We start from the raw sequence: 27797 nt of genomic DNA, 5'->3' as shown, positions 1-27797 counted from the left end.
CTTTTTAATTGATTCACCTTAGATCTCCAAGACAACACAAGGACATTAAACACAGATTTAATGAATCTGACAGCTGAGACAGATAAATCTAAATAAATACAAAAAAGGAACAAGCACAAACAATAATCCAAATATCTTAGAAAAAGTATACTGATAATCAAATAGACACAAAAATAAGAAAAAAAAAGGAAACTCCTTATGAGAGCATTAAGACATTTCAACTAGAGACAGCCTATATAAGCCTCAGTGTCTGAGCTACAGCATCACTTTTAACTGCAGCGTTTGTTTATTGTCTCACATATCAGTCATCTTCAGTAAGCTTTTGCAGTGTGTTGTAATGTTTCAGAACTATTTAAAAATGCACATAAAAATAGGTCCCTAAATCAAAGCCATTGCTCTCAGGGCAGCAGGTTTTAAATGATTTGTCATAATATACATTTATAATTCACGCACCATGCAATTTCTTAGTCTTTTACATATAATACAAGAGCATTAATAGTGTTTTGATTGATGTAGTAATGCCAGTGTCCATCAGGGTAAAAGCATGGCTTGAGGAAGTGTAGTTATCAAAGTAAAAATATATTTGATAATGTGATAACGTCTGATCTCTACATGGTATTTTAGACAGTTTAGTTATGGAATGAAGTTGGTTAATCATGTCCAATGAAGCACGGCAGACAGAATTCACATCTTTGTTAAAAAGTGACACTGTACAATAGCTTCCATGGCAACAAGTTAAAACCACAGTGACACCCCCCTTTCCAACCCCCCTTCCCCCCCCCCCCCCCCCCCCCCCCCCCCATTCCCCCCAACCCCACCTTTCCCATATATATTACAGAAGTTCATTCCAAACAGGATGGTAAATCTTGAGGAGAATAAAAAGACACGTATCACGCTTTAAAGAGGAAAAGAAAAGACAAAAGTGGAACAGGGGCAGGTTTAAATCATTGTACAAAAGAACAAACAGCAACCCACCAAAACCGAACACTTATTCTTGAAAAATCCATTGGAAATCAATTTCTTTTTACAGGTTGCACAGTTTATTTTTGATATACTGGGTGAGATACTCCAGTATGCCAAGGGACGGGGGGGGATGGCAGAAAGATGGAGGAAAGGGCTTCACTCTTCCTCTGTGCATCCAAGTATTTCTGCACGCAAAGTGATCCTGCCATACCATGACCAGGGAAGGATCCTGATGAGCCGAGCGTAGATGGGTGGATCTATCACGTTCTTTCTGTGTGTGTCGTTGTCAAAGTTCCCTTGGAAGACCTACGGAAACAGAACCAGAGAACATTATTATTCTTTATGATTAGGATTCTGCACAATAAAAACAGAAACTCTAGTCAAGATTTTGTCTGATTGATGGTGGTTTCTCTTCAGAAGCAAAGCACCGAATAAAAATTTTAAAAAAGTCTGTAAACTGATGTTTATTGCTGCAGCACTATTGAATGGATTTTTTAGACTTAAATATGGAATCAAATAAAAGATCTCCAGACACCCCCACATGCTTTTGGAGTCAACGTTTTGCGGAAAAATATATTCAGTGAAAAATCACATGACCGAAGTCTCACGGCTCTCTCTATTAAAAACCTCACGGAGAACATTGTCTCACTTTTCCAGCCTGTTACATCGAAGGCCTCATGCCTGAGCAGGTACCGAATGAAGTGCAGCCAATCAGGATGTCAATTCAAACACTGCCAATACCATTCTCTCAACTCAAACCTATTCTTGTTACTTTCCTTTTATATTCCACATAGGCAAGCACATCAACAGTTTCCCCCAGGGAAAATTGTGCGTTGCTAGAGCAGCACAGCAGGAAATCCCACCTTCACAATTAGTGACATCTTCTGTTGCTTCTTACCGAGTGGCTTTATTAACTGGCAACTGCTTGTTGCTCTTGTTTTCCTTCAACTATGTTGAACATTTTTTGGTTTTTCACCTTGGCAATAAAGTGAAGGCTTTGGTGGCTGCCAGAAATGTTGCTATAAAATCTCTCTAGTATTGGCTCGTCATGTAGCCACTGGGATGTCCTACTGAAAACACAGTTTGTTTTACCTCAAGCTAAACATTATTCTTGTCAAGAGACACGTTTCATTGTGTTTGCACCCCTTTTGTACTAATTCAACTGAAGCTACAATATATTTAAAGTCTTTAAACAACAGTGCAAGGGTTAACTGACTACCACATAAAAACAAACAGAATTTACATACTGGGATGTGAGCTCTACTGTTGATTATTACAAGCTTTGTGTTTGTGTGTGGTTAATAGACAGTAGAATGAAGTATATTAAGAAGAAATGTATCTACAGGGAATGCTCCATTGAAGGATATGATCATTTCAATTAAGCAGACATGATTGTGCCTACGTAATTGGGATGTAATGGGATTCACTGTTGTGTGGAATGGAAAATCAGTGGGTCAAATCCAAACAGGTGCTGGAGACGGGGGCTGACCTTTTCTAGAGTAAACCTCCAACTGATTCTCTTTCAATTAATCATAGGCACTAGTTTGGATTTAGACAATCAAGACATGATCATCAAGGTTTCATTGTAACAAGTGCTGAAACAACGGCCATGCACCAAAACCACATAAAAGATCTTGTAGCAAAATAGTTGAGAATGTGCTTGATTGGACAAAACATTCACACAGTTATATACAGTATATATATGGTTTATATCCTATAATAGAAAGGGAGAAGAGCTTTTAAGATTTGAGTTTTAGTGCTTGATGAAGGGGAGAGAAATTTAGTCTTGCCATATTTTGAGCATACAGTGGGAGGTGTTTGATGCTTAGAAGAGATTTCAGGTTGAGTGCCTCTTCTAGGATATACTGCCAACTGGAAGAAATCATTCACATAAATAACCTAGTGGTAATTATAAACAGGGTGATAGGGATTGACAATAGGAATTGGTCAGACAAATTGTGTATAGTGTGTCAACACAATTGATTACACACAATACAAAAGATCACATAACATTTATAGGCACACTGATTTCTGAATGAAACATGCAATAAAATTGAATATATTTCAAACCTGTCCAGAGACAACAAGAATATCCCATAAATACCCTGTTTTTCAGACTGCTGAATCCTACTTTGAAATGGAACCAAGAACCAAAGTATAAGGTCTTCAGGATAATGTGAACAATTATTAACATAAGATAAATCAGTTTTCACAAATAATATTATGGCTTTTGTATTTAAAGAGTAACTTAACACCCCTAGATGGATAGATATCATGTCGTTAAATATGTTAAAATACTAATTCACTGAGGTCACTTCAGCTTGATGTTGCTGAAAATCTAAAATAACATGACTGGAAAGTCCATTTTATTTTGAACCCAATGCCAATTTCATTATTCTAAAACTAAATTATTATAAAATGAATCTCAATAAAACACGTAATACATCTCAATAAGGGTTTAGTATTGCTCAGAGTATACATGTAAGCTGTAATATAAAACATATGGTTTGCAGATGCAATAAATACTCTCATGGGCCATTTGGCTATCCAGTGGCAGCTGGATATATAAGATGTAATTGTCCCTGATCAATATGCGAAGATGTGACAAGTTATCAAACCTCTACCTCCTCTTCCTAGTATGTGTGTGTTTGTTTCCATTAATATGACGTATAATTCTTTATTCAGTATGTTTGGTCCTGTTGTTCTCTGTCATTTTCAGTGTTTTTGTGACTTACTCTCACAGCGGGCTGAAGCTGAAATAATGTGACAGGTGCACTCTTTCATCACTTTCCTTATTTCACATGTCTAATACAAACGAGTGCAGGCCACCTTTTTATACTACATTCTTTTTCATCATTTTCCTCCTGCAGTGAAACCCATTCTCTCCCCTGTCTTTCTCATCTATATTGTAGCATGGAGCTTAGGCTGGAGTCAGACAAGGTCTCCATCTGCAGACAAGCAAACAACACAACATCACATGGTTCTCTGCCCTCTGTCATTTCAGCCCTTTTATCCCATTTCTCTATATATACTGTTTTCTTCCAACGAAATTATAATCCCAATTAAAGTTCTTAAGAAACTAACGGTTCATCTCATTAATGTTTTAATGTTGATGAGTACATGAAAATGATTTCCCTGTATAGTGTGAAGAGGTAATTTTAACATGAATGTGTAACGAATAGACCATAATCAACTTTGATGAGTTTCAGTTGAATCTGAAGGTGATACTGTCGTTATTACTGTCTGTATTATGAATTGTTGAATCAACAAGACTTAATATTGGTAAAACTTCAGTTTAGATTTTATGGTATCAGCCAGTCTCAGTTTTCTCTAGTTGTGTTGTGTGTTGTCTTATCTACTTATTGTTAAAAAAGACTCATCTCAACCCATTTCTAAATTACGATTTATGCAGAAGGTATAACAACAGTATGGCCTTAAGTAGCAGAGCACTGAAGTAGTGGTAACAGCTGATAACGAAGCAGCATGTGTGTTCGAAGTTTTTTTTTTTTTTCTAATTGCATACTGCTTACATTATTTGACAACATAATATAACTTAAATGAAGGCAGTCAGTCAACACAGAACATAAAATTCTACCAGTTTCTGAAACTATTCTGTGTTGACCTCGTCTTTTCACTTGTTATTGTATTTTAGAAATGCAGCATTTGACATTGGGAAGTGAGAAATGTGTCACTTCCTGGAGTGTTGCAACAACTGAATTGTGACAAGAAGGGCACGTGATAGCACAATATAAAAGACAGGCCAGGAAGGCCATAAAAGAAGCATCTGATTGAAATATGACAAGAATCTCTCCTAGACTGTCTGGGGACCTGCACAGAGTCAGAGGCAATGTCTCTAAAATAAACTGTCTGGAACACGATATGTGAAAAATCACATTAAAAGGACAAACAATATTAGAAAGAAAAACCAGAAAAAGGATGAGCAATGTGATCAACGTATCCTCAAAAACAACATATTGGCAAACAACTTTATATGTATAAAATAATTCAGGCACATACACGCAGGAGTGAAAATAGTGAAGAATATGTCATTTTGACATGGAGTGGCAGGACCCCCTGTACATAAATTTTATAGATTTTGAAAAAGCCTTTGACAGCTTAGATAGGGAAGTGCTCTGGAAGCTCTTAGGTCACTATGGCCTATCCTCTAAGATCATCAACCTAATAAAGAACATGTACCAGGATTTCAATGGCCGGGTGATCTGCAAGGGGAAACTGTCAGACACCTTTGCCATCACAACAGGGGTGAGGCAGGGTTGTCTTCTTTCTCCTCTGATTTTCCTCATCGCCATCGACTGGATCATGAGAAGAACAACTGAAAATCAACAGACAGGAATCCAGTGGACCTTGTTTACACAGCTCGAGGACCTTGATTTCGCAGACGACCTTGCACTAGTCTCTGAAAACCATACACACATGTAACAGAAGACAGATAGGCTACAGACTAATAGTGACCAGCTTGGACTCAAGATCAATACCTGTAAAACCAAGACCATGAGGGTAAATCCGAAAACACATGATCCAATCAGCAAGGATGGAGGAGCAGACAGGGACATTGAGGCACGTATCAGCAAAGCACAGGTAGCATTCAAGATATTCAGGCCAATCTGGTTGTCCAAACAACTCTGCAACAACACCAAGCTACGGATCTTCACTACCAATGTGAAGACTGTCCTGCTCTATGGCTCTGAAACGTGGAAGACTACCGAGGGCCTCACAAGCAAGATCCAAGTGTTTGTTAACAAATGCCTGCACTACATCCTCAAGCTGTGGTGGCCCACCAAAACCACAAATGAGGAGCTGTGGAGGATAACAAACCAAGCATAGCTACCACCATCAAAAGGAGAAAGTGGAACTGGATAGGGCATACCCTGAGGAAGGACTCAAACAATATCACTAGACAGGCCCTGGATTACAACCCACAGGGGAAGAGGAAAGCTGGTAGGCCGAGAAACACCTGGAGACATTCCACACTCCAAGACCTGAAGAACATCGGAGTAAGCTGGCAAGAAGCAAAGGCCCGGGCCCAGAAGAGAGTGAGATGGAGAGCTCTGGTAGACGCCCTATGCCCCTCAACGGGGTAAAGAGGATTAAGTCAAGTAAGTCAGATGCAGGACATTGCCTTCAAACTCAGTGAACAGTGTGTAACGTGCTGCCATCTTCTGTCATTTCCCATAGCATTTGTGATAGACAGAGGTTGTTGCCAAGTAAGTACTGTAAACCACACAAGCTTGTCTTGACAACTATTCAATAGGTTGCTATGAGACTGTGTATATACATTCATGGTCCCCAGAGGATTAATCCCACTGACTTTGGTGATAATTTGACTTTTCCTCTTGTGCCATCAGCAGGTCAAAGTTTTGCTATGATATACCTCAACATGATCAACTTGATCGCCTGACTTTTTATCTAGAGCCATCATCTGTTCAGACATTAAATTTGTCCAATACTTTGGTTTATGCTCAAATAAATGCAAAACTCAAGACATTCCCATCAACCTCAGCTGTACTTTGTGTTTAGTACTGATTAGAACATGTTTGAAAACTAACATGCACAACCACCACAGTGTACATGGTGAACATTAAACATGCTAGCATTATCATTATCATCCATGTTAGCATTATCATTGTGAGCATGTTAGACTCTCTGTTGTTACAATGTGACTTTCCAATGATATTTTTAACTCAAATTTTCTTTTATTTTCAAAGTTGCCAACATGTACATGAATCAAAAACATCTGAACTCTTTCTGTGGATCCAATTTGCACCATTTTAGGCTTTTTTTTTTGTTACTGAATGTGGTAAAATTATGTATTTGGCTGCTGTAAATGATGGCCTCACTGCACTGGAACTGAATGTTTTATTGAGCAAAGAAAATGAGGAATATATTTCATGTGTGAAAATCCAAATACAACGATACTGAGAAAATAAAATTCAGATACAGCAGTGTATAAATGAGGCAGCTGCTGCAGCCAGAGTCCAACCTGCTGAGCCCAACCTGTGGCCAGCCGGCATGATAGCAGTAGCATTAGGACAATAACGGAGAAGGCACTGCAGTTGATAGTATTTGTGTTAATGAATAACCAGTGGCAACTGAAACTGTTAGTCTATGTTGAATTCTGTTGACAAAATCTGGCAGTACTGTTGATAGTGAAGAAAAGAGAGAAAAACAAAAAACATCCAGCCAAGCAGACTTGTAGCCAATCTGAGTGGCAGCAGCAGCATTGAGATAAATTCTTTGGCTACTTATAAACACACACCCTCTGTGTTTTTATTTCTTCTAGTTTTTAGTTTGTAGTCAAAAATGTGGGAGGTAGCGAAGGCTACATCTCAGTTAATCACCCCCAAGTATAATTATATCATCCAACGGTTGAAGCATAAGAACACATTTCTCTGTGTGTCTTCAGACTGACCCAGCAGCGACAACTCTGCTCCCAACTATTGATTTTGCAAGCTGGTAGAGTGACGGGTACACATTACTAGAGGAGGTGTTGCATGCCTCTGGAGATACAACACTGCCCAAACTCCATTATTTAAACCTGCTGCACAGGTCAAGAGAGCGGGTCACTCAGATCTCTTTGCTCCTTGCCCTCATGTTGCCTGAGTCCGCCGTGGTGATACCAGGAAAACACAGCGACATCTTCACTGAAAGGTCAAGAGTGGCCTTCCGGCTAAGAAGTGGCAGTTACACTCACTCAAACTGAAATGCACAATGAACCTTTTCTTCTAAGAGGCTCTCAATATATTATCTAGGTAAGCCTTGAAAACAATATTTTCCAAAGCTGTCGAAAAAAGAAGATATGCTTTTGTTAGTAGCTAATCTTCAGATGGTTGTATTCGCAACTATCTAATGTTCTGTTACCCTCTGACCTGAAGGGAATTGAAGGCTCTAATGGCTAATTAACCCTGTGTCACCTGAGAGAAACACTATTACACATAAATCAATTACTTTTGTGCTTGATTGCCCCCATCAACTGACTGTGTAAATATTGACACCCAAGAAAGTGCAGTGGTGCAGGACTAGGCAGAGTAGTGACCCGGGTGTGGAAATTGTGTGTAAGTGGGAACGCAGCCGAGCCGATGCGTTTGATTATTGAATGTATCCTGGTTTAATTATATTTAAACAATAGACTATGTTGTTACTTGTCTCAGTTACAAGTGCGGTACACAGGTATTTGGGATTTGTGTGTGAAAGAAAAGGCAAACAAGGCACTCTATGGATTTTGTAGAGGGATACTGAGGTGTGTGCCACTGTGCCTTGGCTTGACAACATATGTATTCTGACAGAGCCTCCTCTCTCAATCTAGATCTAACTGCCTGCAGCCTCTGCCACACAGGAGCTGGAGGGGAGAGCTGAGAAGAATACTTACAAGTCTCCACCACTGTGCCCGAACCAAACACCCAGACATACCCACACATACACACACACACACACACACACACACACACACACACACACACACACACACACACACGTACACAGTATATCCCTGCCAAGTGAAGCATTGTGGTGTGGCAGAAGGAGCCTCGGGAGTCCAACAGCCAAATGTGTCCTCTAGCATTAATGGCTGCTTCAGCTGACTGAAGGGGGAAAACACCTTGAAGAATCATACATCTGAACAGCCCCTTGGCTCTGTCTAGGGACAAACTGATTGACATTCTCAGAAGCCTTGCTAAACACGCCTGCCCTCTAATACAGAGCACACACACACTCGGATTGACTTCCTATCCTTGGTTCTGCTCTGAATTATACAGCAATAACAACACAGGGAAGGCTATAGACGATGATAGAAAAAGCTTGCATCTAGTTTAAAGAGATTTTAAAATCCATGGGTAGCTGGACAGCAGTGCTGAGCTCCATTGAGTTGCCTCTGAAAATGAGATTTAAAAATAAACCATAATAATATTAGGTTCCTGAGATATCACTGGAACTCTTTGCTCCTTCCCTTTGCTATCTCTCTGGAAGTCATCCAGTGCTCAGTATTGAGATTGCTTGAGTGAAAATCATGCTGAGCATGCAGTGGCGCGTATCCAAAGATCATCATGGGTGTAAATTACTCAAGGAAGGAATTTGAACTGTAGATATGTGAAAATATTCCTGGGTATTGGCTAAGGATAAGGAGCACAAATTGATATCTGGCTATTGAAGGGTGTTATTTGGCTTAACATGGTACTGTCATATTTCAGCTTTAGTGCTATCACATTGAGCCAAACAAAAGAAAAGACCTTCTTTGTGAAAATCGTATTTTGAAATGGCAGTGGAAGTTACCACAAAACCCTCTACAAACTGGAGTCTGTTTTATGAGAACGCCAGACACCATAACGGATGCTTTTCTGCACACAGAAGAAGGCAGAGACTGCAGTTTAACCATGTAATCCAATATGTTGTCAAATTTAATACAAAATGTTTTAAGTTAATGGAAAAATATCATCAAATGCTTTCAAATTAGGTTATTAGTTTCAAATGTGAGGAAGAATTTTGAATAAATAAATTAATTTGTGCCAATATACTGTATATTGAAGATTTAATCTAGCAAAATCTATATCAATCCAACATAACTGTTAATCACATGTTTTTCTAAACTTGTATTCACATCTCATACAGTAAGTTACATTTACAATTTTTATCTTTGTCTGCTTGTTTAATCTCTGAGTGGTTGCTCAGCCACGAAAAAGGATTGTACTCAAGCACAAAGACATTCTGTCTGCATCTGGATATCTTACATGTACTTAGAATTGAATTATCTGTGCAAACCTTTCCACTTGTTACTATAAATTATACACAACTAAATATCTTTCAGTCCAGAGGAGCAATTTTCACACATTCAAAGTGTTACATTTGTTTAATGGAATAAAATGATAATTCCAATTTAAAACATTCCTTATGGGACCTTAAAATACTTTTACACTTGATTAGCAGTTATATTCAAGCCGTAAATTAAGACTCTGCAACAGATTATACAGTAAATATTCTATTGTGGCACTGTAAGATACTGTAACATGGACTGATTTCAACAACTCACCACTATTTGCTTATTGTGTAATTTCTATGTAGAAATTTAACTAGATCTTGGCTTCTTGATTTTCCAAAGTCATAGGCATCACCAATATCCAAATAAGCAGATGAAGTAGTGCTTATCTTTCAATAACACAGCAAGAGAGAGAAGTAAACACCACCTCACTTGCCACCAGTATCTGAAAGACAAGGGGCTTCAGCTTCAGCTGTAACCCTGCGCCTGCAGCTCTCCTGATATCAGCAGAGAGACTGCTGCAGCCCTGCACTGTCTCTGTTGTCGTGGGCGATTGGAATGGACATGTGTACTCCGTTGAAGGGCCGTAAAAAAGATTTTCAGCATAGCACTGGCCAAGCCTGGTTGACAGCACAGACTTATCTGATCCCAAACCACAGAGAGGCAATAGGAAAGACCAGGCAAGCTCTGTTTGAGCCACAGATAAGGGGATGCTGAAGGGAAGTGGAAACAGACAGTGTCCAAAATGAACATTTTCACACTTAATACCTGTCTTTTTGACATTTGCTGCTTTCTATTTTTGTCTGCTTGACGATTCTGTTCTTCCTGTGCATTTCTCTGTCAATGTTACTTCTCTCTACCCAGAATGCTCCTTTCCTTTGTGGTGTGATATATAATTCAAAACGTAAGTACTAACAGTGTCCACAAGCATGCATTTATGATTCCACTGTACTTTTCAATATAATTGCTTTGTGTACATGACAATAGTGAGTTTTATCTGGATATGCATTCTTCTTAGTTTGAAAGTTTTGGTGGATATGGTTTGAACCTGTTCAACTTGTGTTTGTTCATAGATGTTAAGGGATGTGAAAGCTGCTTACCTTGTCCTTCCCCTGTTTCTCATCTTGATATACATTCCACCGCTCTCCGTCATTACTGTACGCCAGTTTGTATGAGCCAACAAATTGGACATGGCCAAAGTCTTTAGCTCCCTGAGTGATGATACCCGTGATCTTGGTTGGCACAAGCAAGTCGACCTAAGAGAGGAATGGGCCAAAAGAGAGAAAGGAAGAGAAAGAGAGTTTAATGAAAAATGTCATTGCTCTAAAAAGTTAGCTATTGAAAAACTGTCACAGTTGCTAAATATTCACAATCTAGTCAGCATTTTTTCTCCCCCTTTTGATATCATCAGAGAATTCACTGTATAAAGACACCAGGCACAAGAAGTCAGTTTCAATTATTCACAGAATATTGAACAACAAGGCTAAGTCCGCAACCTCGCCTCAGCAAAACAGAAATCGCATGCAGCAGCAGCAGCTTCTGAGACCCAGACTGCTCCATTTGGGTTAATTTTTAATAGGTTCGTCATTTGTCATTTGTTGCAAACAATTTACAGCGCAAGGGTGAGAAGCAGTAAATATACAAACCTTACCTTTATTGACATTTTATCATTCAATTATGCTTCATTATTTAGAAAAGCACACAGAGAGTAAAACAAAGTTAAGCTGAATCCCCAAATGCATGACAACAATTATATGTTAAATAGGACCACCACATTTACCTGACACACTCTGCTCTGAAGAGAACATAATCTGCAATTATGTCCAATACAGGTCAAGCTTTGTCTAAAAGAGATTATTTTTCCACTGCGTTAATTATGTCAAATGAATAATGTATGTGAATCATACAATTTAAATAGAAGTTAAGATGGAGACTTTGCCTACTAAGATGAGCAATCAAGTGCAGTGAAGAAAAAACTCCTTATGTTGTAATGAGAGATCGGGGGAGAATTATAAAGCAATAAGTCACTCCTACTGATCTCTTAAGAATAAAGCAGAGGGTGTTGTAGAAATACTTTTTTTCTGTGGCACATTGAACAAAAAGTTTACTGTTGTTTTATGTACAATACACCTTTAATACTCCTAAATATCAAAGGATATGACAAAATAAGGATGTGAAATTTCAATCATTTCACACCTGTGTCACTTTCTTTAAAAGAGCATGCTGTTTAATACTAATATAAAAACACGTAAATGATTGATACGGCATTGTCTGGCGCATTTTCAATCCTTAAAATGCTAAAAGCCTTAATGTCAGTGTAAAACTGCCTCACTTATCACTACTGTACATCTACATAACACCAATAAGCAGTCAATAAAGGATGAAAAACAGAGTGTGACTCTGCATTTTGCTGTCATACGGGAAGATAGTGGCAAAATTTAGAAGCAAAGAGAGAGCAAGAGAGAGAGAGAGAGAGAGAGAGAGAAACGTATGCATGAAGATTTATTTCCACTGCTGAATATACACAACAATGAGGCAACATACATCACACTGATTGGCCAGGTCATAGTCAAGTTTATTTGTCACATGTAATCATTTAAAGTACAATCACAGTGAAAAATAATTCTGCCAGTTCCTTCAATTTGTACATTAAAAAGTATATAATAAAATAGGAATAGTAATAAATATACGAGTATGAAAGGAGAGGGAGGGGGGTATCTGGTACCTTCTTCCCGACTGCAGCAGGGAGAAAAGTCTGTCATCCCGGTGGTTGGGATCCTTAATGATTCTCCTAGCCTTATTCTTGCAATGCCTGGTGTAAATATACTGTGTCATACTGCTCTGACAAAACAAAATAGGGCCCTGCGTAGATTAAACAAACAAGCAAACAAGCTGATATAATGCATGAAGTATGGCTCAGTTTCATTCCACCTCCTCGTCTCAACATATTGCCGAACACCACAGCACATCACAGCACATCACGCCACACTTTTATTACCTGCAATATGTTACAAACCCTGAAACAACCATTTTTTTCCTCAGTAGTGATGTGAATGAGCTAACTCACATAGTTTTCATCTCTCATAAGGTTTCAACATTGCTCCCGAGCTCCTCTTTCCTCCCAGTTACTTTAAGATTGAGGATTGCTCCCTCGGTATTAGAGGGGCCTTCTTAAATGCAGACCCCCTGCTGTGTACACGAGCAGGCATAGACCTGGGTCCTGACATACATGTAGACAAAGCCATGCTTAGCGAGTACAAAGCAAACTCTTGGCGTTCTAAAAGGCATCTGAGTGGATAAACTCCCAGTTATCCATTTGTTAGATATTCAGCTAATGAAAGTAGGGCAAAAAACATTGAAGTTTGTGTGCTGCATGACGACAGACATAATGTAACTCTTAATAGTACTGTGGTTATAGGTATGCAATTATGCAGATGCTGCACAGTACGTATGCGTGCTTCATTTGTTGTGAATACACTATAGTATTCATGAAGTTTGTTCCTCAAATGTAAGCAGCCTTTGCGTCCCTTTTTTGTGTAAAGTGGTGCTCATTTCTGTTTCTGAAGGCAGCTGTACAGTGGCAGCAGTGTGGAATATTTCCCTCTGATGTATATGAATGCCTTTAAACAACAGCTCTTTTATACTGACAATAATGTCACAACAACCACCTGGATAAAGGGGGCAGAGAGAAACAATGGTAGGGGCTGCTCGGTTGATTTAGAGAGCCACGACACCTCGCATTGTGAGGCTTTGATTATGCTCCAGCTGCAGAACGTTGAGGTAATCTTGTTCTACCCAAACAGTCGAGTCTGCCACCAAAACAAAGGCACGCTTGAAAGGGGAACCTGTAATTGCTGTCACAGGTAGCGGTCAAAAAATACGACCGCCCCTAGCGACGCCGGCTCTCAACACTTTGATGGCCCAAACTAAATTAGGGAGTGAGATAAGCTTGTTAAAGCAAGGCTGCTCCTCAAACCTCCACCTTTTGTTCCTTCCTCCATCACACTCTCAACCCCATTTCCTCCTCCATGAGCTGTTAACCCAGACAGACTAGGAGTGTGTAAAGTCTTTGTAGCAATCCCTGAATGCTTGTGGCGAGAATCAATTTCAGGATTTTGCTTGCTGTGACTGAGATTAAAAAACAAGATTCATGTACATCTACTCTAATCTTCCAGTTTTCCCAAAAATACAGCTACATATTCATAAGGGGGACAGGGTCAATTACTTATTTGTACTTCTATTTGATGGCAGCATGCAAAGGGGCAACATTTGTGCACTTCTGCCAGACAAACACTCATCTCCCGGGCTCATTAAGACAAGTGTTGGTGTTTAAATCGCATGCCCCTATTTGAAGTGGCTTTTCCATTACAGGATAAAGAGATTAATGCAGTGAGAAGCGGCAATATAAGGAGCCGAATGAGGCCCAGTTTCCTATTTTATGAATACAGCACATGCATACATAGCATCCCACTGACATTCCTCCTCCAGCTGCACTAATTTATATGTATGTGTTGAAGACTTGTTTAATCTTCACAGCCTGTGGGAAATGTGTGTGTGCATGTGTATGAAGCATATTTTCTGTATATTCTTCTAGGTTACAGTGCAGAATTTTGAACTGTGTGCACAAAACTCAGAGACATGAGGAGGACATTGCTATGGCCCATCAACACCACAACAGGGCAGCTATCGTTAAAGCTTAAAACTGTAGCAGGAGCTTGAAAAATACCCTGTTCCACTGCTTTTCTCTCCACAGGAAGTCTTTAAAAGCCTATACAGAGGGGCTATTTTTCATAATGTGCTGAAATGCACTACAACATGCAAAAAGCTTTACAATGTAAACAACATGTGATAATGCCATAACACACTCATTATCATGCTAAATGTGACATTTTAAACAGCAAAAGGTCTGGTAAAGTCTTCTGAGAAGAACCATGTTACAACAGATAACTTGCTAATAAATGCTACACATGAAACTATTTGTATTTGTGAGACCTCAGTAACAAAAAATTCAATTTATAATTCAAAACCAAACTCTCATATTACAGTGCCTATTGTGTTTCACACAACATTGCGGCACATATATTCAACTACAACAACTGTAATGGGACCAGATCTATGTGACTCTGAAGTGACATGATTCAAAAATAGCCATGTTCTGTTCTGTCATTTTTTGTTGTGTATGTTTGTGAGTGAATGTTCATGTACTGTCAATCTTGTGATAGGGAAAAGTGCGAGCTGTTTCACAGGCCCTCTTTGAGAAGTGACCAGACTGATTCTGGGTCCTGTTTGCATGAACCTTTACATGAGATGTCAGATTTGCCTGATGTTTGAACATAATATTATATTACACATGCCAAAGCATCCTATCTTGTACTCCAGCAACCCTTACATCTTCAGAAAAGTCCCTTAACCCTGTAGGAGAACCCAGGAACAAAAGAAAAGTTGAATTCTTTCAGAAACAGGATTTCTTTTAGTCTCACAGTCTGTCTGTGTAGGTGCAGGAACATCACACACACAGACCCAATGACCTCTGACCTAAAGGCATAAGGATGTCAAGGAGACATGAACAGGACCTGTGCCTTCCTCCACCAATTACTTTGTTTTTCTTTTCAGATACTGCATCAACCTGAATGAACCATACTCCCTTCTTCTGCTAGCTCACTATCTTTTAAGTCATAAATTTGAGGAGAAGCCACATTCCTCTGAGTTGCTCCCACTCCTCCTCTCTCTGTTTAAATGCACAATGAATGTCTGAATGGGTAAGAAAATGCTACTAAATGTATAAATATATATGTATCTTGACTTATCAAACATAGAATTCCTTCAATTATTTGAAGGTCAGTTTTCTTCTCACACAAAGAAATTAATTAGTAACCCAAGGCGTTCCCCTAAAGAGTGCCAAGGGTCCTTTTTTCTTTCAAAACACATCTCCTAGATTATGAAAAAGTTTAGAACTCTTTGTCTGGGGCTCTTCTGCTTTTTGGCTTGGTCCCTGTCTTGCTGACCACTGCTGCGGTGTCTCCTGTGTTTTGTTTTTTTTTCTTGGCCTTGCCAGTCGTGATGGCCAATGTTGCGTTTCAGGTGTTGTCTTTTCATTTTTCCCGAGAGATACAATCTCCAGAAAGGAATTCTAAATTAAGAAGAAAGACTGCACAGGTGCCTGCACCACTAGCCAAGCTACGCCCGTTGCTATTTGAATAATCCATTATTTTTGTAATGTCCTATTTTTATTGTGTAGTTACATTTTTAGAATACTTTTCCAAGTATTCTTCTGATTAGTTTAGATCTGCATTCATCCAACTCTGCAGCCTGCCATTGAATGCACAGAGACCAGGACACCTCTCTGCTGAGTGTGTCCACTACATAGCCTCAGCTAGTCTGAGACTGGATTCATCCTCCTGAGAAGCAGTGAACCAAAGCTGTTTCACTGAACCTACTGCAACGGTTCTCCTCTGGCTGTCACTCTGGCGACCCGAGGATAACCCAGTCTGCTTTGTCTTGCTTGGTGCTTTCCGGGAAGTTCGCCCATCAGCACTTGATCACCACGGAAACAGTAGGAGAATCATCTTCCATGCTTCTGTCTCAGAGTTGATGCAAGAGCTACTCAAAAATTAAATTGGTATTGACTGTAGTTAGAATCTTGGTCCCTAATTGTGTTTCTGACTCATTCTTGATAACATTAATTCATTAAATCATTCATTCTGTCAGCAATAACTTGTTAATTTAATTTACTCATTCATTCATGCATCCATTCATTCATACTAGTTGTCTATATGTATATATGCTTAGTGTTTTCCATTCATCCCTATCCCTTGGTAGTTCAATAAATATCTTGAGCCAAGTCGTTGTGCCTGTGTATTCCTTTATATCAGAAAATGGGGGTCCCTGTATTGTATTGATGGAGGTCCCTCTATATGTAGAATTCACAACTTTCAGGTATAAGACTGATTTGATTTAATTATTTCTTCATCCTAATTAATGAATCAATTAATTAGTTAACTGATTAATTAATCAAAGAATTAATTAACTGGGTAATTAATCAGTGGAGGTGGTTCCCTGGTGGCACAGTGGTGCAGTGGTTAACACTGTCACCTCACAGCAAGAGAGTTCTGGGTTTGAACCCACCAGCTGGCAGGAGCCCTTCTGAGTTTGCAAGTACTCCCCGTGCCTGCATGGGTTCTCTCCAGGTACTATGGCTTCCTACCACAGACCAAAAACATGTGGATTAGGTTAGTAAGGTTAAGGTGAATGTGAGTGTGAATGGTTGTCTTGCTCTATACTATATGTTAGTCCTATGATTGACTGGCGACCTGTCCAGGGTGTTCCCCGCCCCTCACCCAATATAAGCTGAGATTGGCTCCAGCTCTCACCCTCTAGAGGATAAGTGGTAAAGAAAATGGATGGATGGATGGAGGGCGGTGCCCTACTAACTTTAGTAGTGTTTATTATTAATTTCCAAGTGTAGTAATACTTGCTACAATTCCCCAATAAACCCTAAAATGACCAAAAAAAACTAGGACTGAGGCTGAAGGAAGACAAAGGGATGGCTGACTGAGTACAGCACATCTCCCCTGAGTGCAAAAAAAAAAAAAAGAAACTGTGTCATAACACCTTTCTAGATTTAAAAATGTGCTTTTCCACACAAAGGTGAGCTGGCTTAACGGAGCCCTTAATGGAGGGCTGAAAGGTTGTTATGTGACATATATGACTTTTTCTGTGAAAGCACACCCCATCCCAACTTTCTTAAAAGCAAAAATGAACAACCATACGGTAAAGATGCAGCAAACTTTAAGTCCTGCTCATTGCAATCACTGGAACTTGCATTCATTTATTTTGTTTGCGTGGTTCCATCTGACTCTACTGAACTCTATCGGTAATACTCTCCTCCAATCACATGCACGCAATCAGCTACTGAAATTTGCATGTAAGTAGCTGGCCAATCAGGACACACCTACCGATTACATGTGTCTCACACACTATAAAAGCAGCTTGTCTTCAGCGATGGCAAAATCAGCTCACTGATCTACCTCTCCGCGGATGGAGTTGCCGCTACAACCTCATTCCTGCCTGTCGTGACCCTCATTGCCACCTTGTACAGGACTGCCTTAGACGGGACCAAACAGTTAGCGGCATGATGCAGCCACCGCCATGCGTGCACTGCCGGGCACTCCCTCCTGTTCAACGCCGGCAACAGTGGGACCAATTTACTGCTGTGTGACGTCTCACTCCACTGTGACGAGAGCGAATTGGAGCTTGAGATTGATCTCCACGGTGAAGATGACTTCACCGATTCATCCGGCCCCCTGCTGCTGCCGACGGACGCCACGGCTGAGACTCTCCAAGTGGCTTCACCAATAGACGATGACAACGACATCTTGTCTGTGTCTGCAACATCGCTGACCTTCAGAAAACTGTTGCCGACTTCAGTTTGCCATGATTTCCCGAAGGTTATGGCCATGGCGGTGGAGTGTGTTGGGCTCCCTTTTGCGCCCCCCCCTCCCAAATATTTTGACAAAATATTCCAGCTGTTCGCCTGCTATGGAGAGGGAGTGGCCAGTAAAACCCTATCCAAGAAGTGCCTAGCTAGTTGGCTTTGTGAGTGCATCTCCCAAGCTTACAGGCAGGTGGGTAAGGACCCCCTCACTGTGGTTTGAGTGCATTCCAGATGTGGTGTGGCATTGCCTATGGCCTTGTTCAGTGGGGTGAGTGTTGAGGACATATGCATGGCAACGTCCTGGTCTACGCCTTTTCCATTCATAAGTGTCTATCTCTTGGACATGATCGGCTCCTTTTCAAGGTCTGCGCTTGTAGGTGCGACTCAGGAATTGTGACAAGGGTGGCGTGAGTGTCAGAGGTGGTACACCAGACCCCCCCCCCTGGGAAATTACACGCGTGTAGTCTCCCATGATCCAAGATGACTCAGGGAATGAGGTGAGCAGGGTGTTTGGTGTATGACCTGTGACCCCTGCTAGGTTAGGCCATGTTTTCACCCAGCTCAGGTCCATGTTAACTGGACTTGGTTGGGCCCCCAACAGCTCCATTTAAGTGGCTGAGATTAGGTAGTAGGAGGGCCATGGCAACTAACCTATAGTTGGTCGGGCTCAGTGAGGCAGTCTGATGACATGTCATGACAGGGCAAATATTCATCGGGTTCCACCTACTGTAGCCATGGAGTCCAGAAGAGGGTGGAGCCCGTGTGAAATGGAACAAAGGTTACAATACTGTAACCATAGTTCTATAAGCACAGGTGGAGCCCTCTACCGATGGACCCTGCTGCTCCTTTGCCATCCACTGAAGTGGTATTGGATAGTGAGCATCAGTGAGACGCTGCTTATATAGTGTGTGAGACACAAGTAATCAGTAAGCGTATCCTGATTGGCTGGCTACATGCAAATTTCAGTGGGTGATTGCATGCATGTGATTGGAGGAGAGTATTACCCATGAAGTCCATTAGAGGGCTTCACCCGTTGCTAATAGAACTAGGGTTACAACATTGTAACCTTTGTTTATTACTGTGGCAAACAGCCTGTACTCCTTCGTGGACAAAGATGCCTTAATGACTTATTTAACTGTAAAATCTGGGGAGCTGATTAGAAATAGCTGCAGGTCAGAATGAAAAAAAAACTTTCTAACAGGTAAAAGCCCGCTCATGGCCAAATCTAAATATTTTAAGAAAGTACGTCCACCCCTTTCTCCCTTCAGGCATATGCACCCAAGAAACTGCACGATGAAAATCCATAAATTACCCCACACTTTCCACTGATAAAGACTCTTCCTTCATAATGATAAAAAAACAAACAAATATGAAGTTTTACAGCAAACAAAACATAGGTGTATGACTTCACACCATCCAGTCGGCGTCCGTCTGAACCTGCTAGAAGCTCTATCAGAAATAGATTTTTTTAATCCAGTTTTTATCCAGTTTTTAACTACAATTTTACAATTAAATCTGATCGTTTTAAAATTGATTGTTTTTAACTATATCTTTTTACCGGATGAAGGATTTTAGTGATCCGGCATGGATTTTAAGTTGTTTTTAAGAACTGTTCTCTACTAACATGATGGCTGTATGTGAGTCTTGCCATCTTACCATATCTAAGTTGAAGAACAAAATCTCTCTTCTGGACGCTGAAATCGGCTGAAGAACAAGCTTGTCCTGGAGTTCTCGGCTGTTGCTAGCGCTCAGGCGAAAGAACTTGTTGTCCTGGGCTCCTCTGGCTGCAATGTTTGTGACAGGACCAGCCTGACCCGCTCCCCCGACTCTTAAGCCTTGGCACTGGCGGACAACAATGTCACCATCCCATGGTCCTGCTACATCACCACCGGAGCTCCGGAGGCTGCCCCTGGTCAGCCTGAAGATCCCTAGATCCTCCTCCTCCCTGGCTAGCTCTATCCCCATATTGAGCCTGCAGAAGGCTGCTCTTTTCTTTGTGGGGGTAAACACTATGGCAAGCAGTCTTACCACAACCTCTGGAGATCCAGCTTAAAAATAAATTCACCGTCCTTGCAGGATTTACCCCCTTTGGTCTGTCAGTCCCCTGCACCCAGGCAGATGCCAGCTGCGCATTGGCATCCCAGGCCAGTGATGGGTCGCCTTCGCACCTGACACCAGACTGCTCTCAGGCCATTCACTGGGGGAGGGGTGTTGCTCCTCCGCCTGCTCTTCGCTGCCCTGGGCTGCAGACTAGTACAGCACATGCCATGCACGGTTCCAGGTCCAGCTCTGTTGGTGAAGCTCCCCTGGTGCAGTCAGGGGGAGCTCACCTGAAGCCAGCTCTTTCTGCTCTAAAGTCAACTACTTCTGGGTCTTCTTCACTCGTCACTTCAGAGGTTTTTAAGACTAGAAGTGGTTTGGTTTCTTAAATCTAAACATACTTAGTTTACTAAGTCATAACAAATATGATCACTTAAAGGTAAAGTCAGTGATTCTAATCCAATAAACTTTTTGACAAATTCAGCAAATATCTCCTCATGGTCCGCTAGCTATCTGTTCTCTGTGTGTGCTGAAAAAAAATTCTGTGTTCATACACAGCACTGGTTCTGTAAATGGGCATGTAAACACAGTGGCTCAGAGTGAGCCACACAACACTACTCTAGCCAATCAGCAGCAGGGGGCGTTAATGTTTGTGCACAGGACAGGGGGAAGTCATCAGAGCAGCTGTCTGTGTGAGGACATGACAGTCTCCCGTCTTCAGGAGCCATTGAATGGTAAGGGAAGGGGAGCTGGAGAGAGAGAGGCTGTGGCCAATTCACATAGAAAGTGTTTTCTCACGGAATAGATACACTTCCATTTTATTAAATGTATCAATCCACACTGAATCCAAAACAGTCTCACAGAGACCCCCTGCGTTTTTTTACGCTCCAAGTCTGCTTCTGTCACTTTTAGTGAGGCATAATCTGAGCAGGCATATGGGTGTTGAACTTAATAACCATATAAACGAATCAATAAATACAAACACTGTTAATTTCTTCCTATGTAGCCGACATGCAAACTATTTTGGTTCAGTAAATTTCTGCTGTCAGACAGCCCTGGTGAAGGTAGTTTGGTTGGACATGGTCCTCTCAGCTCCCCAGGAGCTGCTGCTGACAGACGGCTGCTTCTGTGGACAGAGACACTGAACGCAGATCGAGTGAGAAGTGGGGAGGCAGCAGAGAGGCGGAGAGTGTGGATGGACTGTTGTGCTCACATGAGACGATTTTTTTCCACTCATGATAATGTGTGAGAGGAACAGACTCTACAGTTGATGCATTGCTCTGAATTCCGCCATATTTCTCTTTTGGTCATTGCCTTGGCAATGCGTGTCCATGAATTTGAGCGTCGGATATTCTGAATGAGCATGAAGGGAGGAGTCTATTTGTTTGGGTGTTTAGTTCAAATATCAACAATCTTTCTCCAGAATGACTGACTCTACTTTTAAGTATCCTATTATCTCAAACTCATCCAGATGACATGATTTTAATAGCGACTTGGTTGAAAAAAGAGATTGATAATCAAATTGTTTCTTATAGTGGTTTTAATATTTTCAGAGCAGATAGAGCTGGTAAAGGATGTGGTGTGGCAATATATATAATTTCCTGTCTCCAGTAGGATGGTAGTTGACGCCTTATGTTATACTGACAGACAAAAATCAACGTGTGATGACAAACTGGAAACATTTGCTTTTGAAATCTTCAGCACATCTAATTTCTGTATATATAACTCATATTTTCAATCTTAGCATTACCTCTGGCATCATTCCTACAGTTTGGAAGAAGTTATTCATTTCTGTAAAGGTGCTGGCAAATCTGAATTAAATAAATTCAAAAATCTTGTGTTGCAAAAATACTTGAGTTGTTTGTTAATGAACAGTTTAAATCATTCCACACATTCAATACTAATTCCATTTCAATGTTTTTTGTTCTAGATAACAAAAAACACTGTGCTGCTCTTTTAATTGATTTAACGAAAGCTTTTGAGACAGTTGACCACTCTCTGCTTTTACAATGACTTTCTTCCTTTGGTTTTGACAATGCTAGCTGCCTGTGGTTTCAGAATTATCTTTCTGATAGGTCACAGTGTGTCAAGATAGATAATATTCAGTCCTCTTTTCTCCCCATTACAAAGGGAGTTCCTCAAGGTTCTGTCCTTGGACCAGTTTTATTCACTATTTATATAAACAATATTACCTCTTCATCGTACAATTGTAACTTCCATCTATACGCAGATGACATGGTCCTTTATTCCTGTGCAGATTCTATTCATGCTGCCACTCGAAATCTACAGCTATCATTTAACCTCCCTCAAAAACACCTTCGTAATTTGAAACTGGTCCTAAACTGTGCAAAGACAAAATGGATGTTGTTTTCGAATGCAAGAAATATTGACTATGAGTATACTATATACTGTAATAGAGAGAGTGCAATACTATAAATATCTCAGCATTTGGGTAGATGATAAAACTTAATTTTAAAGTCCATATTGATTTGTTGTTATCAAAGCTGAGATTGAATTTGGGCTTTCTTTTTAGAAGTAAATCTTGCTTTCATTTATTTATCAGAAAAAGAATTGTTGAAGCAGCTTTCATCCTTTGGACTACAGGGATGTTATTTATGGGTGGGGACCAGTTCCACTCTCAAACCTTTAGATGCAGTATATCACTTTGCATTAAGATTCATCACTGAAGGTAGTTATGGGACACACACACCACCAAAAAACTGGCCTGCATGCTCTGTCATCGAGGAGGGATCAGCATTTGATTTTATTTATTTATAAAGCTATTTTACAAAAGCTCCCCCCGTATCTCTCAGCCCTGCTTTCTTAGAATGTTGGTAGCAATTGTACCGGCTCACAGACATGGCTCACCCTGCAAGTACCAAAAATTCAAGATCTGCTTTCTGCTACTATGCCCCATATACTTGGAATATGCTTCAAACATTGATACTATTGAGTCAATTCTTAATTTTATTGAACGACATTGTAACTGTCATCGCTTTTAATTTTTTGAATTTAATTAAATTAATTAATTTAATTTAATCGTATTGTTCTTATTTATTTATTTGTCTCATTGTCAATTCCTACACTTTTACTTTTTAGCATTGTTAATTTTACCTTGATTTAATTGAGATAGCCATGTATTCTTCTTTTATTTTTATTTGATTTTTGCTGTGTCTGCATTTATTGTATGTCTGTACCTCTGCACCACTGAAAATGAGGGTTCTCCAAGGTTTTATGTAAATAAAATGATGATCATGACAGTCAATGATGTGTAAGATTTTTGTGTGTGCCTCGGGTTACAAGTTAATTACATGGACTGATGAGATACCCTGTTTGGAAATGTATTTAATTTCAGGCTTGATGATAACTTGACTAAATATTACAGTCACTTATTGTAAATGTCACCACAGACAAAGGAATGAGAAAATATTAATATTTAAGAAGCTGGGACCAGAATATTTTGGCATTTTTTTCTTAAAATTACTCAAAAAATTAATCAATTATCAAAATGGTTGCAGATTAATATTCTGTTGATTAAATATTCAACTAATCGTTGCAGCTCAATCGTCATTTTACTTTACAATTTTACTAAACACGATGTAAACCTATGGGTTGATATGCACGTAGTAGTAGTTGCCCCTTCTAACCCATATCTATGAGGCCGGCAACCACTGATAATTCCCTTTTAATAGAGGGATAATATCTAAAATGGGTGGTTGCCTTGGAGCATTGAGGATAGTAGAGGTAATGTCATAAAGACAAAGTCCCCTCGTGGCAGTATCATACTGACTCAGCCTGGTCAGCATGGCAACAACACATTCTCCTTGTTGAAATGTGACCCGTATACAGGGTTTTTAAAAGTGCTAAATGTGGAATGTGACTCAAAGAGGCATCTCAATATGGAATGAGCTGTCCTGACATGAGGATAGATGTATTCATTACGGAGCAAGATGACTTGTTTTGGCAGTACATTAAGGCAGAGTCAGAATGGTGGCAAGCACACAGATTTGTAAGCCAAACAGTTTTACATGGCATGGACATCACTATGCATTAAACATCCTCTCCCCTCCTTGTTCACTCCATCCTTACTACATTCATTCTCTCCTCATGCCAGCACACTCGCATGAAGCAATGTTGCATGTAATTGAATTTAAATTCTTTGTTATTCTGTCAAGAAATATCCTCAATTTTTCCATCTCTGAATGACACCTATATATAGATGACCCTACAGTAAGCAAAGACCAGAATAATCCTACTCAAAGGATGTTCACAGCTCAGTCAAACATTTTTAGCCACATTAGCAGCTGGGGATGGCAATGTCAGTCAGATAGTTAATTGATCTGCCCCCGGCTTTTGTCCAGACTGATATATCTCAACAACTATTGGGTGAAGTGCCAAAAAATTTTGTACAAACATTTGTGGTGCACAGAGGATGAGTAATAATGACTTTAGAGATGCCCTGATGTTTCCTCTAGCTTCATCAGCAGGTCAAAATTTTTATATGTCCAGTGAAATAACATCTACTTGATGGGTTGGCATAAGACTTTGTGCAGACATTCATTGTTCACAGCAGATGTATCCAAGTGACTGGTGATCCCCTGATTTTTCCCCTAGCACCACCATTAAGTTCACATTTGTAGTTTTGAGTGAAATGTATAAATAACTATTGGATTGATAACCATTGAATTTGATACACACATTCATGTTCATAATTGTAATGATTTTTTATCTGGCGCCATCTTCAGGTCAAATTTTCCCAATGGGTTATGACCATATATCTGCAATATTACAGACATTCTCATCAGCTTCAGCTATTGTGTTTGTGTTTAGTAAAATCTTGCTGACACACCAAACAAAGATGGCGAGCATGCTAAACATCATACCTGCTTAACATCGGCATGTTAGCATTGTCATTGTGAGCATGTTTGGTTTGATGTTTGTTGCATGTATGTTTGTTTGAGCATGAGTTTTTATTAAGACTACAGATGTACATGATTCCAGATGCAGTTCATCTGTTTAAGTGCCACTAAATAAGATCAGATGCCTGGCTGTTTTGACTCACCTTGCAGCAAAGCACAAAAGAAAGTGTCCTCTGCTGTAGAATTTTGAATATTGGTTGAATAGAAGATGCTTTTGGAACAGAAAGTGTGTACTCATCAAGCAAGATAAAGGCTATATGTGAGAAAAATATTAAATAAAATAGTGCAAAACATTAGTGCAGTCCTTTAGTAAATAAGATAAAACTTAATCTGGCTGTTTAGTGCCCAAACATAGCTGCTAATCCTTAATAAATATTCCCCCTTAGTCTTGTTTATCAAAAAATATTTAACTATCCTGTGAGATTCTCAAAGTTTCTCAAAACTAAAAGTATTGATGAGGTTGCACTGTTATAAATGCTAACATTTTAATAAGGTCTGGACATAAAAGTGACCATCTTTTAACTGCTTGCAAAACCGCACGCCTGGTCAGCTTTTTGTTTTGTAGAACTCTTTTTCTCTATCTATAATTGAACACAAATAACTTAAGTGCTTTAAGATGGGAAGTGTACATTTAGACCATTAAACTAATATTAAATTCCTATTTTCCCCAAAAAACAAAGGCCGCCTTTCATCAAACCCAGTGCATTAAAGCATGAACATTACTACCTGAAATTCTAAGAGGCCACTCAGAGCACACAGCCATAAAAGAGATGGAGCCTCAGTTCAGCTTGTCAAGTTAACTCTAAATGGTTGCAGGAACAGATGAGGGGAATTGGCCATGGCAAAAGGAACAGGAAGGAAATCAACCATGGTGGTCTGGATCATTTAGAGCTATTACAGCAAGGAGAGCAGCATCTGTGGACCCAGAGAGTTTCATACCGTGTCAGTATGAGTGAAGTGAGTGACTCAGATCCATGTGCGTAAAAAATGGCCTTGATGCTAGACTAGTAGAGGACTTGGGGGATTTCACACTCTGTTTAATGTTCACTGTGACTAGACACGTGATGGACACTTTATTCACTGATAAAATCTGAAGTAGTCAGTCTCCCTGCATGATCTTGTCTGGAATCAAATCTGTAATTTATGTGATAGGAAAAAAAGCTTTCTGGTGGAATATTAAGCACGTGTAAAATGATTTAATGATTAAATGTATGGAGTTTCCATTCTAACAATGGTGATACAGGTTTTTCCTACAAAATAGGTGAGTTAAAAATAAAATTGTTTTTGACTTTGCCTGCTGCACTTACAGCTCATCATACCTCGCTCCTCTCTCCTCTCCTGCCTCTCACATGGTATATAAAATATTCATAACAAATTCTCACACACACACACACAGCACAATAAACATGGTGTGCTGTACAAGAAATAAAAAAGGCAGCTGTGAAATTACAAAATACATAACATTTGTGGACATAAGTGGTCTCTGCAATATGACACTTACCATGAAATGAATCAATGCCCAGTTGCCCAGAGCCTTGGCTTAACTGTGGACTATTCTGAATTAATCATAATACTAGTCTGTAGCATGTAGCAGTGCTGCTTAAGTGCAGTCCATTCTCTCCTGGGTGCATAACATAAAGATGCCTGATTTAAATGTATGGAGGTGAGTGGGGGATACCATGCTTGTCAAGAGATGGCTTAGAGACACACTGAAACCACCAAGATACACATGCAAAACACACTGGCCCCAATCTCTGCTGCACTGATTTAAGCTCTGGTACCTTCATTTCTGACAATTCCTGCAGATCGTACGATTACAGCTGGTGCTGCTGCAGACTCATGAATCAATCATCCCAAGATAAAACAGATAAATGCACCCTACACTAGTTAAGAGGGAGTGAGAGGGACAGAGTGAGCAAGAGGGAGATGAGGATCAGGATGTAGTGTTGAAGGATAAGATGGCTTCATTGGATAATGAAAACAAAAGAGTAACATTACAGAGGTTGTAAGCAGAACCTGTACATTTAAGAATATACGTAGTTGAAGGGAGGGAACACTAAAAACCACCCAATTGAATCAGGGAAGCAGATGGATTTACCATCCCTTCCGTAACTTCATTTGGAAGCTAATTGAATCAGCATACTAGCTGCAGGGAAATTGAATAAAATAGAGCAAAGAAAGAGCCATATTGGACAGGATTAAAATGAGGCTCTGACGATAATGCCTTAATGAAATTTGCATCAGACATGTTTTCAAATTAGTGTGGATTCTTTCTAAGATTCTTCTTGAATTCTTGGATAATGTTTTCAAGATGATTGAATTAGCAAAAGCTCCAGGCAACATCTCTGAACCAACATATTGTATTTATGTCTATTCAAATTGGAATACATTTTGTAATATAAAGGAGTCTCTAACTGGGTAGCCAGCAGTTAGAGAACTGATATCAGACGGGTCCCATCTGACATGGCTCTCCATAGAAGTCTGATAATGACCCACAACAATCCCCTTAATATGATCCTCCATATTCAAAAAGTCGCCATGTCTAATGATGCACACACTGTACACAGCAACATGGTGCAAATTTGATCTTGCCTTTCTGCAACTGAGCTGGCACATCTGCCAAAACAAGCGCTGGCTAGGCAATTTGCAGTCATGGTTACATCTGTTATCCTGG

General features: G+C 40.0%; 1 protein-coding gene across 2 annotated transcripts in view; it reads right to left on the bottom strand.

Moving 5' to 3' along the window:
• Positions 1 to 818: 818 nt before the first annotated feature.
• LOC137195601 (EGF-like repeat and discoidin I-like domain-containing protein 3) overlaps positions 819 to 27797 on the bottom strand; it is a 118904-nt gene continuing 91925 nt past the window's right edge. For both annotated transcript variants that reach the window (XM_067608105.1, XM_067608113.1), the window contains 2 exons: positions 10831 to 10986; positions 819 to 1269 (listed from right to left, as the gene is read on the bottom strand). In XM_067608105.1, the coding sequence (XP_067464206.1) occupies positions 1120 to 1269; positions 10831 to 10986 (306 nt within the window). In that variant the 3' untranslated portion in view covers positions 819 to 1119. The remainder of the gene's footprint in view (positions 1270 to 10830; positions 10987 to 27797) is intronic.

Source organism: Thunnus thynnus, chromosome 2 (genome assembly GCF_963924715.1).
Source record: "Thunnus thynnus chromosome 2, fThuThy2.1, whole genome shotgun sequence".
Classification (NCBI taxonomy): domain Eukaryota; kingdom Metazoa; phylum Chordata; class Actinopteri; order Scombriformes; family Scombridae; genus Thunnus; species Thunnus thynnus.
Note: the sequence above shows the minus strand (reverse complement) of the source record. Positions and strands in the feature narration are given on the sequence as shown.